Source organism: Fusarium poae, chromosome 2 (genome assembly GCF_019609905.1).
Source record: "Fusarium poae strain DAOMC 252244 chromosome 2, whole genome shotgun sequence".
In the NCBI taxonomy this organism is placed as follows: domain Eukaryota; kingdom Fungi; phylum Ascomycota; class Sordariomycetes; order Hypocreales; family Nectriaceae; genus Fusarium; species Fusarium poae.
This window is the reverse complement of record NC_058400.1, coordinates 8,116,238-8,133,840: the sequence shown is the minus strand read 5'-3', so window position 1 is coordinate 8,133,840 and position 17,603 is coordinate 8,116,238. Positions and strand designations below refer to the sequence as shown.

Below are 17,603 nucleotides of genomic sequence, written 5' to 3'. Positions count from 1 at the left end.
CCTTTCAGCCAATATTTGCACCTGACGCACAAAAGAAAATCGATCCTTCAAAAAGGTATAACATATCATCATTACTTTGACTTTATTCTAACATATTTCCAGTGCTGAGAAAAAGACGGAACATGTTAATGATGGGAAATCAACAACGAAATAATTGCCTATTTGACGATATAATATTTGGGCAGCGAGGCGTATGAATATTAGAAAATACACAAAAAACATAGGAAACGATTCATCAATTCAAATCTAATCAGTTTGAGCATCAGCTGTTTGTTGTGCTTTGCAATCTTACTGCTTCTTGAAATCCTGTAGACAGGCAATTCCTTCCAGTTTCAACTGACAGTAAGTGCTTGATCGTTTCTACTTGAGTATCCTACGTCGCATTGAGGGTGCTACCAATTTGAAAGAATGCATCAAGTTTCGTGGACTACAAGCCATACGGGCTTAGCAATTTCCATGGACAAAAAGACTGGCAACAACTTCGACACATAAAGTAGGTAAGGTAATAGGTAGCAGAAAAAACAACCTCCTAAGTCTTAGGGTATAGATATAAGTAGTCTAGGAGCTATAGTCTAAGGAGCCTAAAGTAACCCACTGATTTCGTCTGTTATACTTTCAGCGGCCAATTTTCTGATACCATGAGGGTAAGTCATCTATAAGAAAGGACACCCACCATCATGTTCCCCGTTACTCTACAATGCATGTCTATAACGCCTACCTAAAATTTGCTATGCATATATTATTCAAAACATAGGAGCCTCCAAGCCCCAGAGGAGACTTTCCCAATCCATTGAGTCCAAATCCATATTCAATCCCATATCATTCAACTCCTGAGAAGAAACTCCTACGTCGCTGGGCGTTGTTTCTGTTGACATCATTGCCGTTGACGAATTAGGCGTAGGTGGAAGATTTCTACCCACTGGCCTGGAGGGATGCCGTTCCTTTGCTTTAAACATTGACAAAGGCACCTTGTGTTTCTTCATGACCTGCCTCAAAAGGTCCTGGATACGTGCCGTAGGCTTGGAATGCTCTTTTGCCGCCTCCAGAATGTTCCATGCTTCAATCATGTCCTGTCGTCTCTGCTCTTTCTCTTCGGCATTGACACCAAGGCAAAAGTCCAAGAGTAGGACTATACTGGAGATGAAGACGCTGTGTAAGGCCAAGCATAGCCGAAGCCTCGTCGCTTTGAACGTTGTGTCTTCCTCCTCCATTTGCGCTTCTGCTTGTATGACCATTCTTGCGGAATCAAGACAAGCTCTTCGCGATTGAGCATAGGCCGGCTCTACAGCCCCCCGAGCCAAGTATGGAAGGTGAAGCTTGCATCTCTGCCCGTACATGAAGGTCTTCATAACGTGGCGTTGAACAACTATGCTCGGTTGTCGCTGAACATCATCAAGGGGCAATTGCTGCACTTCTGTAGCGCTCAACCTCAAGAAAGAGGGAAGCTCGTATATGAACCGCTCTATAGCAGCGTCAATCTGCAGCACCATATCGTAAGAATCACCGGGTTGGTTCGGAGAAGAGAGAGGCGCTCGCTCTGTGAAATCCCGAATCACCTCACCGATCTGCATCCTATACAAGAAATAGGACATGCTTGTTGGCTCAGTCAATGGTCTCCCGACTAGTTCTTTCCCCTCCACCAGATCTTCGTCGTTGGCGTTGAGAGGTTTTCTGACATTCATATGCCGAGGATGAATTATGGTAGTGCCCTCGTGGGGGCCGGGGAATCGCGCCATCATTCTAGAGTCTCATTAGTGGGACAAAGTAGTTAAAATGACAACACAGAGAACTTACGTATCTGTAATGACGAGATGCCACCATACTCGTCGAGCTATCTCGGCTTTTAGATTGCTGTATTGGGTGATTGGCGTTGAAGGCTGCTGATGGGGATGGTCGATACGATGGATGCCAAGCTCACGGCATATCGTGATAGCATGGAATAGACAGTTTCGAGCCCGCGATGAAATGCCTTCCACGTTGAGTAAGACAAAACTTAAAATAATGAGTCCCTGTGCCATCTCCATGCCCACTTCAGCCCTCCGTTGGGACGTATCAAATACATCAAAGGCTGCCTTGAGCCACCCAAACGATTGGTTGTTCGCCTCTGAAAAATCCGAGAACAGAGGCGTCATATCGTTGTCTGTTGCTGTCCAACCATATGTGACATTGGTACAGAGCGCAAGCATGAGGAAAACCTGGCATAATTGGGGTTCTTCGCCACTCTCTAGAGTATTGTAAACCTCATCTACTAGTTTATATACGCTGGGGTTGTGAACGACATGATGCATGTACGTAACGACTGAGGTATACTTATGAATCAGCATTTTGGTCTCGTGCCGTTGGGGAAGCCAGATGCATCTTGTCGGTTCAAGTGAGAGAAGACCTGAAGGAACGCTTGAGTTTTGGAACAGATATGATGATGGTTGAGCGATTGAGCGGATAGGGCAGACGCGGAAAAGAATTTGGTCTACGAGTACAGAGTCCTAAAGTATGTGAGTAAACTTTCTCAGGATATGATTATACAACTCACCGATGGTTTGGGGCCAAGACATGTCCTCTCGAGCCAAAGAGCGTCAGCCGTCAGATTCTGAACATTGGCAGGTAAAGCATGCGGCGGCTCTGATGGGCGCGTCTGCGTCCTCGTTCTTGGCACATCATCACTGCCACATGCACTCGAGGATGCTGTAGATGCTGTAGATGCTGTGGGTGGGTTGCTGGCAGCCTGGTTGGTCCGTTGTGCGAGGAGAGCCTCCAGCTTCTCCAGCCGGCTAAGGATCTCCGCTTCCCGCTCCGTAGGCGGGGGATCTCCGCGTTTAGCTATCGGCCGTGAGACCGGAGCTGTAGCTGTTGGTGTAAGCCGGGGTGGGTCTTGAGACTGACACTGAACTCCGCGGCTTGTGCAATTAGAGCACGGAAAATCGCGACTACAACGCAACTTTCGTACACGACAGAAGTGGCACGACACAGGTCGTTGGCGAGGCTGACGGCCCATGTCTGGTGTGATCTAGGCCTTACAAAGGATTGTGGCACAAATGGTCTGGGGATTTGTTGTCCTTGTCGCGATGAATGAATAAAGAGCTGCGTTAAAACGCATGGAGATTGCGCTTGTCCCACGGAAACTCCACGGACTATCCGAGAACCCGACTCCGACGTCTCGTTTCGGGATCACTATAACAACTAACAACTGAATCCTTTGCATTGCTTTTGCTTACGGCTCCAATTAGTTTGATTTGGCTAATACTATTGGTTCAGGAGTTTAGAATTAGCCATCATGCAGATGAATGACGAGGAGGTCGAAGGATTACCAACCCCAAGGTATCACCCAAACTGGCCTGGATCACCCATACCCCCTTCTCAAGGACTCTACTAGCCGCAAGATCGGATTATCAACCATTGCTGAGACACGGACTTAAGCAATTCGCCGTCGATTCCCCGGTCAAAAAGTTCCATTCGATGCATTAGTGTGAAAGTGAATGTTTTCCTAGTCCAGACTTGTGGCATTTATAGTAGTATCGACTCCCCCATACTTCAAACCAGATGATAGGCACCTTCACAAACCTCTGCCTCGAAAGGCATACTTGAACTCCAGTACCGGTACCAGAACTCGAGTTGATATCCGACCTCAGACGTTGTTGTTCAATTCCAAAAAGCATAATGGTGCAAATAAACGCAATCGAAGAGCTCACTCGCACCGAGTCTCTGACCAGAGTAGCTGACGAGGATCTGAAGCGGGAAAGGGACCTTGAAGAGGGTTCAACTTCAGTCGAATTCGATGAAAATGTTGATAATGATCCCCATATCGTCAACTGGGATGGCCCCGACGACCCAGCAAATCCCCAGAACTGGTCAATGAAGAAGAAGACTATTACAGTATTAATAGTTTCGTCCGTGACATTTGTCACGTAAAGAGCCTCTATCCCTCACTGACTTCCTTTACTGACTCTTCTAGTCCACTGGCTTCTTCTATCTTCGCGCCTAGTATCGAACAAGTTATGACAGAGTTCCATTCTACGAATTCGCAGGTGGCATCTTTCATCGTCTCGGTGTACCTCATTGGATACTGCTTCGGCCCTCTGGTCATTGCTCCCCTATCTGAGATGTATGGTCGTCTTCCACTCTACCACATTTGCAATGTTCTCTTCGTCATCTTCAACGTAGCTTGTGCATTGGCCCCTAACCTGGGTGGTCTCATTGCATTCCGCCTTCTTGCTGGGCTTGCGGGCTCCTGCCCGTTGACCATCGGAGCTGGGTCTTTGGCCGATATCATCTCCAGAGAAAAACGCGGCGCTGCTATGTCTTCATGGGCTCTTGGACCTCTTTTTGGGCCGGTTATCGGACCAGTTGGTAAGTTGATGTCTCATATTTTTGGTCTTGGTTGAAGCTGATGAATTTAGCTGGCGGTTACCTTTCACAAGCCAAGAGTTGGCGATGGTCTTTCTGGGTTGTCTCTATTCTGGTATGTGAAAATATGATGTTGACCCCGGAACAAATCTGACTCGTCTACAGGCCGGCGCAATTACAATCATGGCATTTGTGTTCATGAGAGAGACATATGCATATACTATTCTCGATAAGAAGACCAAGAAGCTTCGTAAGGAAACAGGAAACCCTAAGCTGCGCTCTGCTCTCGCCAAAGATATCACTACAAAGGAACTCTTCAGCATGGCCATGGTGCGGCCGACAAAGATGCTCTTGTTTGCGCCTATCGTCTCGCTCTTATCGCTTTATATGGCGCTCGTCTACGGTTATCTCTATCTCCTCTTTACAGCCATTCCCACCTTGTTCGTCAAAGAATACCATTTCTCCAGCGGATCAGTTGGTCTCTCTTACCTGGGAATTGGCGTAGGATCCTTGATAGGACTTGTAATTTCCGGAGCGGCGTCAGACCCCTTGGTCAACTACTTGACCAAGAAGAACGGGGGAGAGCGTAAGCCAGAGTACCGACTACCGCTCATGGCGGCAGCTTGTTTTATGGTCCCAGCCGGTCTATTTATGTTTGGGTGGTCTGCCGAGGCCAGAACCCACTGGATAGTCCCTATTATTGGCACCTCTTTTTTGGGGGTTGGCATGATCATCGTGTTTGTTAGTGGGTGCGGCGGGATTGTTGATTCAGCTTGGCTAACATGACTTAGATGTGCATCTCAGTTTATTTAGTTGACGCATACATAGAGTATGCTGCTTCTGCTATTGCTGCAAGTACCGTACTCCGGTCACTAGTCGGAGCACTATTGCCCCTGGCTGGAGGAAGTATGTACAAGAGCCTAGGTTATGGTTGGGGAACTTCGGTACTAGGCTTTGTTGCGGCAGCAGCAATTCCGTTACCACTGGTATTCTACAAGTACGGAGAGAGAATTCGAAGCCGGAATCTATTCGATGTCAAGCTTTAAGTAAGAACCAATGCAAGGTGCAAGGGCTGTAAGAGTTACCTATTGGGTCTAAGTCTTGGGTTACAAAAATAAGTGGTCTAAAAGCTATAGTCTAGGGAGTATAAAGTGATCCATTAATTTTGTCTTTTATGCTCCCAGCGACCAATTTTTCTCATACCCTGAGGGTAGTCTGGAGGGTTTCTTTGGGTATTTAGAAAGAAAATAATTCAGATTTCAATATTGTGTCCGTTCTACCGTCAGCCCATTTACTGCCTATATTTTTAGTTTAGATAATGTGCTCTCGTCCCCCAATATGCTACATATCAATTGTCGATGATGATGTCCTGTGATCCATTTTGTCGGGTTCAGCATCTAAGAGCTTTGGCCAATCATGTTCAGGGCGATTTCATCAGTTCGTGCAAAACCGGCAACAAGGAAGAGGAAGTATCACGTGATACAGTTTTGCACCAATCCAAGCCCGAGGTAGCAATGGACCCATCGTATGATTGCTCTCGTCTTGCTAATTCTGACATTCCCCGAATAAACTCATCTCGTCCGTCTTCCTCTACGAACTGCCACTCCGCGCTCCCGACGCACCAATTGAGCTCCCTCCCTCCTCGACCTCCTGACGACCAAAATTAGAATATATACGCCCGCCATGCTGCGCACATCGGCCACCAACCTGCTGCGCAAGAGCCTTGTGCGCAGCACTCCCGCCCTGGCCTCGCGAGCTGCCTCGACTCACGCCATCTCCAACCCTACCCTCGCCAACATCGAGAAGCGATGGGAGGGCATGCCCCTCCAGGAGCAGGCCGAGCTCTGGATGGCTCTGCGTGACCGCATGCAGTCCAACTGGACCGAGTTGACCCTCCAGGAGAAGAAAGCTGGTGCGTTCTAAACTCTCCTCCACTGCGAAAATACCTCCATCCCGCCCGCGTAGCCGAGATACTGCGTTCACAACCACCACAACCCAACGTTTCAGCCTTCTCAGATGGCATTTCTGCATGCGGTACCTCAATTAAACATGTTCAGCCTTGCATCGAGCTCTTAATGAGCCTCAATTGCATCATGTAGACCCAACCCACCAATTCGGCTCTCTGATTGGTGGATGGGGCCATCTGAGCAATAGCTTCCCCGTTGTATCATCGGCCTATACCCTGCCTCTCATACATATACACCTGCGTCACCACCAGAAAACTAACTCAAATTCTCTCAATAGCTTACTGGATTGCCTTCGGCCCTCACGGCCCCCGCGCTGAAGACCCCCCTGGAACCAACGCCCGTATCGCCTGGGGTATCTTCATTGGTATCGCTGCCAGTGTCGGTCTCTTCGGCCTGGTCCGCCTTGTCGCTAAGCCTGCTCCTTACACCATGACCCAGGAGTACCAGGAGGAGACCAACGAGTTCCTCAAGGTATGTTGCCTCCCGCCTAAGACGTCTCCGATCAATCAGCTAACACAAAGACTTCTAGAACCAAAAATCCGATCCCTTCACTGGTATCACCTCTCCCGGTTACGCTGGCAAGGGTATGGTCCAGTCTCCTCCCAAGGGCAACTAAATTCAATACACAACATCGTTTCTTTTGTGCTAGAAGCTTGGGTGACTCTACGGAGACGTATTGGTGTATAAAACGGCCTCTGGTGTGCGCGGGCATGACTAGGGGTTTCGAGGTCGCTCCAGAGAATTTAAGCCTCCTGGTGTAAATACTGTACTACAACAACGGAACCCGAGTCGCGTCATTTGTTTGATTGATTTTGTTCGCATGCCTGTCCTTGTGGGAGCATATGCATATATGTGTTGCCTGACCAGCCTTTCGACATCAATTCCAGTTCCTAATCCAGCAATTACTCCATACGCCTTTGTTTCCAGTGCAGTACAACGCATTATAGTAAAAAAACAAAATTTAGCCACCACTCTGTCCAGCCTCTCGGTACCTTTCAAAGGCACTATCCGGATCTGCCTTTGCAGGATGAATCTCTTCCGCCTGCATTCTCCTGTCAACCTCAAATCGACCGTCCTTGCCCCAGTAGCCTGCCTTATCGGTGCCCTTGACGCATGCTTCTGTGATGAGCACATAGGGCATCGGCGCGTCAAACATGGGCTCTGCTAGGACTCGTTCCATCTCCATCTTTAGGCCTCTTGCTCCCGTCTCTGACGCTGCGGCTCGCTCAGCAATAGCATACAATGCTTTCTCTGTAAAGAATAGCCGCGAAGGGTATGTTTCGAAAAGTGCAGCATATTGGGCAACAAGGCTGTTTCGAGGTTCGGTCAAGATGCGGAAGAGATCCTCTTTGGATAATGGACTAAGAGCACAGATGTTGTGCAGCCGCCCAATTAGTTCTGGAATAAAACCGAAACTCTGCAGATCAGCCGGCGTAGTAAGATCCAACGGCGTGAATGAGGAAGCTGATTGAGGGTTATGGTGAGGTAAATGTGTATATGATTCCGCCGGCAAGGTCTGCTTGTTTCCAGACATGGACGAACGGCCTCGGAGCTCTCCGCCAAAGCCCATGGTCGGTTTAGCAATTCTCTTGAGGACAGCCTTATCCAGGCCGACAAAGGCACCGCAGAACACGAAGAGGATGTTTTTGGTGTCGATAGTGTACTGGTCAACCTTACCACCTGGGGGAGTTGCCTGGGGTGTCGATGAAGATGAACCGGATGCATTATAGTTTGTGGTGATAGGCGGCGTGGACCGTGAAGAGCGGTTGTCCTTGACATTGATGGTGACTTTTGTTCCCTCGACAAGCTTCAGTAAAGCCTGCTGGACACCTTCGCCCCCAACATCTCGGCCAGTTGTCGTCTCACGCCTCGCGATCTTGTCAAATTCGTCTAGTACAACGATGCCATACTCTGTTGCCTTGATATCATAATTTGCCTCAATGAGAAGTCGTTCAATGCATGTCTCGACGTCTTGGCCTATGTATCCGGCCTGTGTAAAAGAGTTGCAGTCGCAAATAGAGAAGGGCACGTTTATCTTCTTGCTGAGTGTCCTAGAAAGCTGTCAATACTTCATCGTTCTACATGCTAGTCCGGTGGTAGTGGGTAGACAGAAAAATTGACCTCCCAAGTCTTAGGGTATAAAAATAAGTTGCCCAAAGAGCATAAAGTGTCATACTAATTTGGTTCGTCTCTTATGCTTCCAGCAGCCAATTTTTCTGATACCCTGAGGGGTGGTACATACTCTAGGATATAGGTCTTGCCGACGCCAGTCGGTCCGATCAGAAGGAGATTGCTTTTGTCGATTTTGACATGTTCGGGAACTGTGATATCTTCAGTGACATAAAGATGATCCATAGGGTCATCATCGAATTCGTGACTATCATGGAGCCCGCGGACCGACTCGTTGTGTCCTGGGAATTCATCTTCAATGACATCAGCGACGTAGCGCTCAGGAACAGAACCGTGTGCACGCTGACCTTCAACAGGGTGCATCTCACGACGTTTCTGATGTAGCTCCCTGTCCCTCGCAAACCTCTGGCGCATCATCTTATCACGCCTATTTCGGTCTTCATGATCATGTTGATGTCTTCGGCGCAGGTTTTGGTAATGATTAAATATTGTCGCGCATATTGTCTTCTTAGCCCTGTCCTGGCCAACAACGTAATCGTCTACTCGTTTCTTGAGGTCGCGTGGATAGAACTGCGGTACGCTGAAGTTGGTCTTGCTAAACATGGGACCACGCCCTGAGTCGCCTGATGGGTCATAGCTACTACTAAAACCAGAGTTAAAGTCGTTGCTTCTTCTCAAAGGTGGTAGGGACGTGGATATATATCGATGTTGTCGTGATGGATTATGGAAAGATAGTCGTGGAGTCAACAGAGGTACTGGTCGAACGATGGAGCGCGAAACATGGCAAAGGTTGCAACGAGCCATAGGAAACGCCCTGGAAAAGGGCGCCATCATGATATATATTCAATGAACATAATAAGAAAGCTGATTAGGGAGTGTCAGACGATGATTGACCGAGATGGCCCGCGCCTGGGCCAACGATGACAGGATGCGGGGGAGTCGGTTAACACAACTCAATGCGGTCGCGTCGTGGAAAACTAGAGCCTGTTGTATGAATGGCACCGAACAAGACACTGGGAAAGCCGATCACGAAGGTAGTTCGACTGATAGGATCGCAAGCAGTGAGCGCATGTGTAGGTTGAAGATTATGTGATACACGTTACTTGCTACATCCCCGGGACCCTTCCGTCGCCGCGATAGCTCCCTGGTCCGCTATCGGCGCGGACGTTTAACTAGAAGTTGAGGATCTCTCGCCTTAGCACCAGCTGATGCGATGCTACCCGTATAGCGACAAGCTTGACAGGGTAAGACAGCCACTAAGAGGCCTGGGCTGGCCTCCGGCCCGCTAAAGAAGCTGGCATGGGGCCCCGGCCTCCCCTAAGCACGAACCATTTGCTGTGCGGGCGGGACCCGTCAAGGTCAAAGCTGCACAATGATTCTCGCGCAACCTCATTGAGGTCTTTTATAGGAAGTGGCAACATGCTGAGTGTCTTTTTTCTTGTGTTGGGCCCGCTCCTACACTCACCTCAACCATATGCCGACATTCTCAGGCATTCGAAAGGGTGATGACTTCCACTTCGAGGACAGCGCGCAGACACGTACCCCAGCCGTTGGGACCTAAATCCACTCATCTGCGACGTCATCCCAACTTATCGATAAAGCTCTGCGCGGGCAATCCGAAAGATGCAGGTTAGGCGAGTGAGCTAGATAGGAGGTTGCAAGGTCTCAGATATCGTAATTCTACAGTGGTTGCCACAATTTTCTGATTCTTCATCTTATTTTTAAGTCTCGTTTCACCTTGGAAAAAAACTCTTTAATACCTCTTCTCTTGCACTGCTTTGTCGAATGCATATCTTTCTCAACTGTGTCTCACTATAAGCTCAACAATTGTCTGGAGCTCTGAAACAACAATATCTGCTACCCAGTATAAACCTACCTACCCCGCCCACCTTCACCTTCACCCTCGACATCTTCCTTCTACCAACGCGTTCTATTCATTGTTGGCTTTGAAAAAATGGCTGAAATCGTTGAGAACTCGTCCAATTCCTTGGATCCTAACCAGACAAATGGTGCTGCTGGCGATATTCCCAATGATGGCACAGGTAAGTGGCCTGACATGTGATGATCTGATAGCCAAGAACGCTCTGCTCACAACGAACTCCAGGTGTTGTCAAGCTCGATCCTTGGCTGGAACCCTTCAGCGGCGCTTTGAAGAGACGATACTCAAAGACCCAGGATTGGATCAAGACTATCAATGAAACCGAAGGTGGCCTTGAGAAGTTCAGCAGGGTAAGTCCAAAACCTCAACACCTACAGTCGCAATACTAATGCGTTTGTCCACAGGGTACTGAAAAGTTCGGATTTAATGTCGATGCCAACAACAACATTTTGTACCGCGAATGGGCACCAAATGCTACTGCGGCGTACCTGATCGGCGACTTTAGTAAGTTTCCAAACTCAATTGCCTCTGTATACGCTAACACTACCGCCAGATGGCTGGAACCGTGGCGCTCACCCCATGAAGAAGAATGACTTCGGCGTCTTTGAGATCACAATCCCTGCCCAAAACGGTCAGGCTGCTATTCCTCACAACTCCAAGCTCAAGGTTCGTCGTGCACTGTGTTCGATGTCAATCTGCCATGTCTAACTGTATACCAGATTTCTCTTGACTTGCCCAGTGGTGAGCATGTTGATCGGCTTCCTGCTTGGATCAAGTACGTGACGCAGGACCTGTCCGTATCTCCCGCATACGATGCCCGTTTCTGGAATCCTCCAGCTTCCGAGACCTACAAGTTCAAGAACTCTCGACCTAAGAAGCCTGCCAGTGCTCGTGTATACGAAGCACACGTCGGCATTTCCAGTCCCGAACAGCGAGTCGCTACTTACAAGGAGTTTACCAAGAACATGCTCCCCCGTATCAAGGGTCTTGGCTACAACGTAATTCAGTTGATGGCTGTCATGGAACATGCGTACTATGCCAGCTTCGGATATCAAATCAACAACTTCTTCGCAGCTAGCAGTCGATATGGAACTCCTGAGGATCTCAAGGAGCTTATCGATACCGCCCATGGCATGGGAATCACCATGCTACTCGATGTTGTCCACAGTCACGCTTCCAAGAACGTCCTTGATGGTCTCAACGAGTTCGACGGCACCGACCACCAGTACTTCCATGGTGGCAGTAAGGGCCGACATGATCAGTGGGACAGCCGGCTGTTCAACTACGGACACCATGAGGTGATAAGATTTCTGCTGAGCAATCTGCGATTCTGGATGGACGAGTATCAGTTCGACGGATTCCGATTCGACGGTGTTACCAGTATGCTTTATATCCATCACGGCATGGGCACAGGCTTCTCGGGCGGCTACCACGAGTACTTTGGTTCAGATGTTGACGAGGAGGCTGTCGTTTATATGATGCTGGCGAACGAGATGCTGCATAAGCTTTACCCTGAAATCATCACAATTGCCGAAGACGTCTCTGGAATGCCTGCTCTTTGCTTACCACTGTCGCTTGGAGGTGTTGGCTTTGACTATCGTCTTGCCATGGCAATTCCCGATATGTGGATCAAGATCTTGAAGGAGGTCAAGGATGATGAATGGGACATTGGCAACATTTGCCATACTCTGATCAACCGCCGCCATGGCGAGAAGACCATCGCTTATGCCGAGAGCCATGACCAGGCGTAAGTTTATTTGAAATCAACTGCCAAGAGATAAGTCACTAACACTACTGCAGCCTCGTTGGAGATAAAACGCTCATGATGCATCTCTGTGATGCTGAGATGTACACCCACATGTCGACCCTCTCGCCCTTGACTCCCGTCATTGATCGCGGTATGGCCCTCCACAAGATGATCCGCCTGGTGACACACGGACTTGGAGGAGAGGGATACCTCAACTTTGAGGGTAACGAGTTTGGCCACCCTGAATGGCTCGACTTCCCTCGAGAGGGCAATAACAACTCTTTCTGGTACGCTCGACGACAGCTTAACCTCACAGATGATCCCCTTCTTCGATACAAGTTTCTTGATCACTTCGACCGTTTGATGAACCAGACCGAGGCCAAGTACGGCTGGTTAGCTGCGCCCCAGGCGTACATCTCACTGAAGCATGAGGGTGACAAGGTCATCGTGTTTGAGCGAGCTGGTTTGGTGTTTGTTTTCAACTTCCACCCTACCAACAGCTTCAGCGACTACCGCATTGGAATTGACGTTCCAGGAACATATCGTGTTGTTCTTAACACTGACAACGGAGATGTTGGAGGTCACAATCGCATTGATGAGAACACTCGATTCTTTACCACACCTATGGAATGGAACAACAGAAAGAACTGGACGCATATCTATATTCCTGCTCGAACTGCCATTGTTCTGGCTCTTGAGTCCACGATTTCTCAGAGCTCCTAAATGGAGAGGATGACAAAAGATGGAACAACGGGAAGCGACGAGGCTGACCAGGGATGAATGCAGGTTACGTCATTACTAGCGGGGTATTAAGCTTCACGTTTGTGCTATTTTGCACGATTCATAAATTTTTGAGTAATAAAAGTCAATGATATTAGTATGAATTATTCGTTGTGTAATTGATAATGCAGGTGTTTGAAGATTGGAAATAAGGCTGAGAACAAGCAATAGTATATTATGTTTTTGCTAGCCTCATCGTAATTGAGTGGGGGTGCTGGTAATACTCGGATCTTCGGCTCGGGCATTCGGTTATGATCTCAGCGAAGTTATGGCTGTATCTGTACCTCTGTAATCTAGAAAGGAAGATCCTCGAGATATATGATAGATGATTTATTTTTTAATTTTTTTTTCTTTATCTTTATCTGTCCATGATAGTCGGTCAAGTGTGTGGGATCTTAAATGTGTCATCGTCAATTTAAGCCCGAGGCTACGATAATGAATGCTGACGTCGAGTGCTGAGATTGAAGATGGAGGGGCGAACGAGAAGAAAAAAGCATGGGGAAGAAGAGCAAGGAGAAAAAAAGTTGACAATTGGCAAATCGTAGAGCCAAAAATTGACCGGGTCAGTTGAGTTTGGAACAGCCAATTGCCTCTAGCGATTGGCCACTAGAAGGGCAATCTCGGCGTGGCTGACAGATTAGCCAATAGGAGTTAATCATCATAGAAAGACGGCGGGATGCAAGGTAAGATGGGGATCTGATTTTACATGGTGCCCCAGAAAGAAAATGTCTTGAATTGATGGCGACATTTGTTGAAGCGAGTGATAAACGAAACTATCACAAAGAGCACATTTGCAGTATAGCAACAGGGAAACCAAAATGGCGGACGAGTAGTAGTTACAGAAACTCGAAGACGAAATAATGTCTCACTGCACCTCGATTTGAATATATCACGCATTCGCATTGTGCCTGCACGTCAGTACAATTTGGGCACCCCAGGATATCAGAAAGTTGGCCACTGGAAAAATGCGAGACAGAATTGGTAGGTCAGTTGATTTGGACCAGAATGTTTGATTGCTTATTCTTGTATCCCAAAGTAGGCGCTGTATACATGTGCTGCCATGGTTCAGAACTTCATTTCAGCCAATCCATCTTGAGACTCTACCTCCAATTCAACAGCAAACAACCAGGCCAGGTTAATGCTACTTTCCCCGCTCTGCTTTACATCTTCCCGTCTTGAAACAACGTCTAATTAAAGATTGCCGCACAATCACAGGCACCTGGCTTCTAAACCTTCAAACAAAGGTTCACAATGAAACCAAAGAGAAATAGAGGTTCGTGAGTGATTTCGGTTACTTGATATGCATCGTAGATTTGATAAAATGGCAAAATCGGTCTCCCGACCGAACGTAAGAGATATAGCACGGAAACAGATTCAATGTCTGCAGGCCTATCTATAAGCCTAAGGAATCAGGACTCAGTGACAATTCTCAGGCATCTCTCCGCTGTCGCGGTTGGCTTGCCTGGCGTTATTGAGTGGGTGTGCGAATAATTCCGTTGTGTTCATCCCGGGAAATTGCCGGCATCGCAGCTTGCCCGGTGGGGCCAATGGCCAGTTCAGGCTAGTGGATCACGTGATCTCTCTGCGAAAGCTCTACCGACCAAGTCGTTCTCCCGAGCAAAACTGCTCACCTCCCGTAAAAGTTCTCCTCAGCTTCAACCAACCTCTCTCCACTCCTATCTCTGATCGCTCTTTGTCATCTGGCAAGATGTTCAAGAGGTGAGTTTCGCTCGCGGAAGCGATTGTCGATGTTTTTTCGACGCCTTTTCCGCCCCAATTGAAGACCAATTGAGCTGACCATTGTGTTTTTCCCTCGGCAGCGGCATTTCCTCCTTCGCCCGCGCGGCTCGCCCGGCCGTCCTTCCTCGACGTGCCCTCCGACCTTCCGCTCTCCGAGTTCCCCTCAACAGCCGATGGGCCAGCACTGGCGTTGGCGCTGGCAAGATTCACCAGGTGAGAACGAGCCGCTCCTGATTGCATTCCGGTCGCCCGGGCGAAATCGACTCTCGCAAGACTCCGTGCTAACCCGACTGTTTGCAGGTCATCGGTGCCGTCGTTGACGGTTAGTAAACCATCATCAAAAGACTTCAATGAGTCTATAACAACACAGCGAGTGGATTACTGACGACGTTGCAGTCAAGTTCGATGGTGCTAAGCTCCCTGCCATTCTCAACTCTCTTGAGACCCAGAACAATGGCCAGAAGCTTGTCCTCGAGGTTTCCGTACGTACAGACCCAATTACCTCATCTCAACAACCAATTCTAACAATCAACAGCAACATCTGGGTGAGAACGTCGTCCGTTGCATTGCCATGGACGGTATGTCATCATCATTTCGAATTTTCACCAAGGCATACTCTAACGGAATTTCACAGGTACTGAGGGTCTCGTCCGAGGTGCCCCCGCCCACGACACTGGTGCTCCCATCACCATTCCCGTCGGCCCCGCGACTCTTGGCCGTATCATGAACGTCACTGGTGACCCCATTGACGAGCGTGGTCCTATCAAGACTGAGAAGCGCCTTCCTATCCACACCGAAGCCCCCGAGTTCGTTGAGCAGTCCACCTCTGCTGAGGTCCTCGTCACCGGTATCAAGGTCGTCGATCTTCTCGCTCCCTATGCCCGTGGTGGAAAGATTGGTCTCTTCGGTGGTGCCGGTGTCGGCAAGACTGTGTTCATTCAGGAGCTTATCAACAACATCGCCAAGGCCCATGGTGGTTACTCCGTCTTCACTGGTGTCGGTGAGCGTACCCGTGAGGGTAACGATTTGTACCACGAAATGCAGGAGACCTCCGTCATTCAGCTTGATGGCGAGTCCAAGGTCGCCCTGGTTTTCGGTCAGATGAACGAGCCCCCTGGAGCCCGTGCCCGTGTTGCTCTTACTGGGTAAGTGTGCCTTCCCTAATTATCACGATTCTCCACATTTTAGGATTCTTAGACCATCTACCCTAAGATGAGTCTAAGGCTATCCTAATGGTTTAGACCACCCTTATGACTTGAGACTATCCTTAGACGATTCTTAGATGTGTAACTAACTTATTCTCGACAGACTCACTGTCGCCGAGTACTTCAGAGACGAGGAAGGCCAGGACGTTCTGCTCTTTATCGACAACATTTTCCGATTCACTCAGGCCGGTTCCGAGGTGTCTGCCCTTTTGGGTCGTATCCCCTCTGCCGTCGGTTACCAGCCCACTCTCGCCGTCGATATGGGTGGTATGCAGGAGCGTATTACCACCACCCAGAAGGGTTCCATTACCTCCGTCCAGGCTGTCTACGTCCCTGCTGACGATTTGACTGATCCTGCCCCTGCCACCACTTTCGCCCATTTGGACGCCACCACTGTCTTGTCCCGTGGTATCTCCGAGTTGGGTATCTACCCCGCTGTCGACCCTCTCGACTCCAAGTCCCGTATGTTGGACCCCCGAGTTGTTGGTCAGGAGCACTACGACACCGCCAGCCGTGTTCAGCAGATCCTCCAGGAGTACAAGTCTCTTCAGGATATCATTGCTATTCTGGGTATGGATGAGTTGTCTGAGGCCGACAAGCTCACTGTCGAGCGTGCCCGTAAGATCCAGCGTTTCCTGAGCCAGCCTTTCACTGTTGCCCAGGTTTTCACTGGTATCGAGGGTAAGCTCGTTGACCTTAAGGAGACCATCAACTCTTTCAAGGCTATCCTGAGCGGTGAGGGTGACAACCTTCCCGAGGGTGCCTTCTACATGGTTGGTGACTTCGCCTCCGCCAAGGCCAAGGGTGAGAAGATTCTTGCTGAGCTTGAGGGTCAGTAAGGGGTTTAAGTATTGAAGTTAATGCCGCGGGAGACGGGAGGAGAAATAAGGACCTTTGTATAGAGCAGAGGAAACAAGGTCCGGGGAGGTTTCTCATAAGCTCCATCAAGTCTCATTTGTGAGCTGTGTACCAAGAAATCAACAAAATTCCTCTTGTAGCCATATCAAGCTTTTCTTTTTTACTAAGTGATCTTCATTTTGCTGTGACTTAGCGACTGCATTAATTCTTATACGTGACCTTTTGACTTCCTAGAAGCATAAGAGATGAAATCATTAGGTTACTTTATGCTCTTTAGACCAGGCTTCTTAGGTGATTTGTTTTTATACTGTAAAGCTCAGCGGGTTAGCTTTTCTGCTTCCTTTACCGGCTTCCAGGGTTCGGTTTGATGTCTTTGCGACCCTACAAACTTGTGGGTTTACGATAGAAACTTGGATCCCAAGCAATCGTGCTTCCGGTTTTGAACCTGCAGATGCAAATACTGTTCCCAGATCAGTGTATAGGTAAAACTAGCTGTTTTACTACGGTAACACCTGCCTCAGAACATCAGAAAAGTTGGCCATCGAGACATAAGCGACGAATGAGTACCTAGGTACGTTAGTTTATGGGTTCTCCCTCTTCCCTTGCTTGCACACACCTCTTTGGAGTGGCTTGATTCGGTGTCTTGGTTGCTTAATTAACCAGCGGTTGTGATCTTTGAGAATGGGAAAGACTTGCATTGAGGATCAAATGAGGAAGAAGCAGCTTCTGTGCATACAGCTCAACAGTTATAGTCCACATGTTCATATTGGAGTTTAGCCGTTTCTGCCAGGTAGGTACCTGCTTTGTCAATTATAGCGAATTTGACATTATGAAGAAAATCATATATCGCAATACGTCTCGGTGTTGTGATATATTGGGCTTTCATTGCACTGCCCGGTAGTTTATCAATTCACATTCGCTTCAAAATGCCACCAGAGTTCTTCAACCCGCAAAAC

General features: G+C 48.5%; 6 protein-coding genes across 6 annotated transcripts; 4 read left to right on the top strand and 2 right to left on the bottom strand.

Annotated features, from left to right (window-relative positions):
- Window positions 1-743: 743 nt before the first annotated feature.
- Window positions 744-3,450, bottom strand: FPOAC1_006777 (uncharacterized protein; the record flags this gene model as incomplete). Its single annotated transcript, XM_044851252.1, has 4 exons — window positions 744-1,740; window positions 1,795-2,483; window positions 2,531-2,894; window positions 3,410-3,450. The coding sequence occupies 4 exons, from the start codon at window positions 3,448-3,450 to the stop codon at window positions 744-746; spliced, it is 2,091 nt and encodes a 696-aa protein (XP_044709964.1).
- Window positions 3,451-3,654: 204 nt separating this feature from the next.
- Window positions 3,655-5,387, top strand: FPOAC1_006776 (uncharacterized protein; the record flags this gene model as incomplete). The annotated part of the gene is made up of 5 exons (XM_044851251.1): window positions 3,655-3,902; window positions 3,950-4,344; window positions 4,395-4,456; window positions 4,507-5,082; window positions 5,133-5,387. 5 exons carry the CDS (start codon window positions 3,655-3,657, stop codon window positions 5,385-5,387), a joined length of 1,536 nt encoding a protein of 511 aa, XP_044709963.1.
- A 637-nt stretch (window positions 5,388-6,024) lies between these two features.
- FPOAC1_006775 (uncharacterized protein) lies at window positions 6,025-6,924 on the top strand (the record flags this gene model as incomplete). The annotated part of the gene is made up of 4 exons (XM_044851250.1): window positions 6,025-6,253; window positions 6,307-6,375; window positions 6,586-6,779; window positions 6,838-6,924. The coding sequence occupies 4 exons, from the start codon at window positions 6,025-6,027 to the stop codon at window positions 6,922-6,924; spliced, it is 579 nt and encodes a 192-aa protein (XP_044709962.1).
- A 345-nt stretch (window positions 6,925-7,269) lies between these two features.
- On the bottom strand, window positions 7,270-9,932 carry FPOAC1_006774 (uncharacterized protein; the record flags this gene model as incomplete). The annotated part of the gene is made up of 3 exons (XM_044851249.1): window positions 7,270-8,359; window positions 8,551-9,081; window positions 9,904-9,932. 3 exons carry the CDS (start codon window positions 9,930-9,932, stop codon window positions 7,270-7,272), a joined length of 1,650 nt encoding a protein of 549 aa, XP_044709961.1.
- A 460-nt stretch (window positions 9,933-10,392) lies between these two features.
- On the top strand, window positions 10,393-12,787 carry FPOAC1_006773 (uncharacterized protein; the record flags this gene model as incomplete). Its single annotated transcript, XM_044851248.1, has 6 exons — window positions 10,393-10,480; window positions 10,543-10,667; window positions 10,722-10,821; window positions 10,871-10,983; window positions 11,037-12,064; window positions 12,118-12,787. The coding sequence occupies 6 exons, from the start codon at window positions 10,393-10,395 to the stop codon at window positions 12,785-12,787; spliced, it is 2,124 nt and encodes a 707-aa protein (XP_044709960.1).
- A 1,308-nt stretch (window positions 12,788-14,095) lies between these two features.
- Window positions 14,096-16,628, top strand: ATP2_1 (atp2, beta subunit of the F1 sector of mitochondrial F1F0 ATP synthase; the record flags this gene model as incomplete). The annotated part of the gene is made up of 8 exons (XM_044851247.1): window positions 14,096-14,121; window positions 14,375-14,563; window positions 14,665-14,797; window positions 14,885-14,906; window positions 14,981-15,066; window positions 15,120-15,162; window positions 15,219-15,729; window positions 15,893-16,628. 8 exons carry the CDS (start codon window positions 14,096-14,098, stop codon window positions 16,626-16,628), a joined length of 1,746 nt encoding a protein of 581 aa, XP_044709959.1.
- Between the last annotated feature and the right edge of the window lie 975 nt (window positions 16,629-17,603).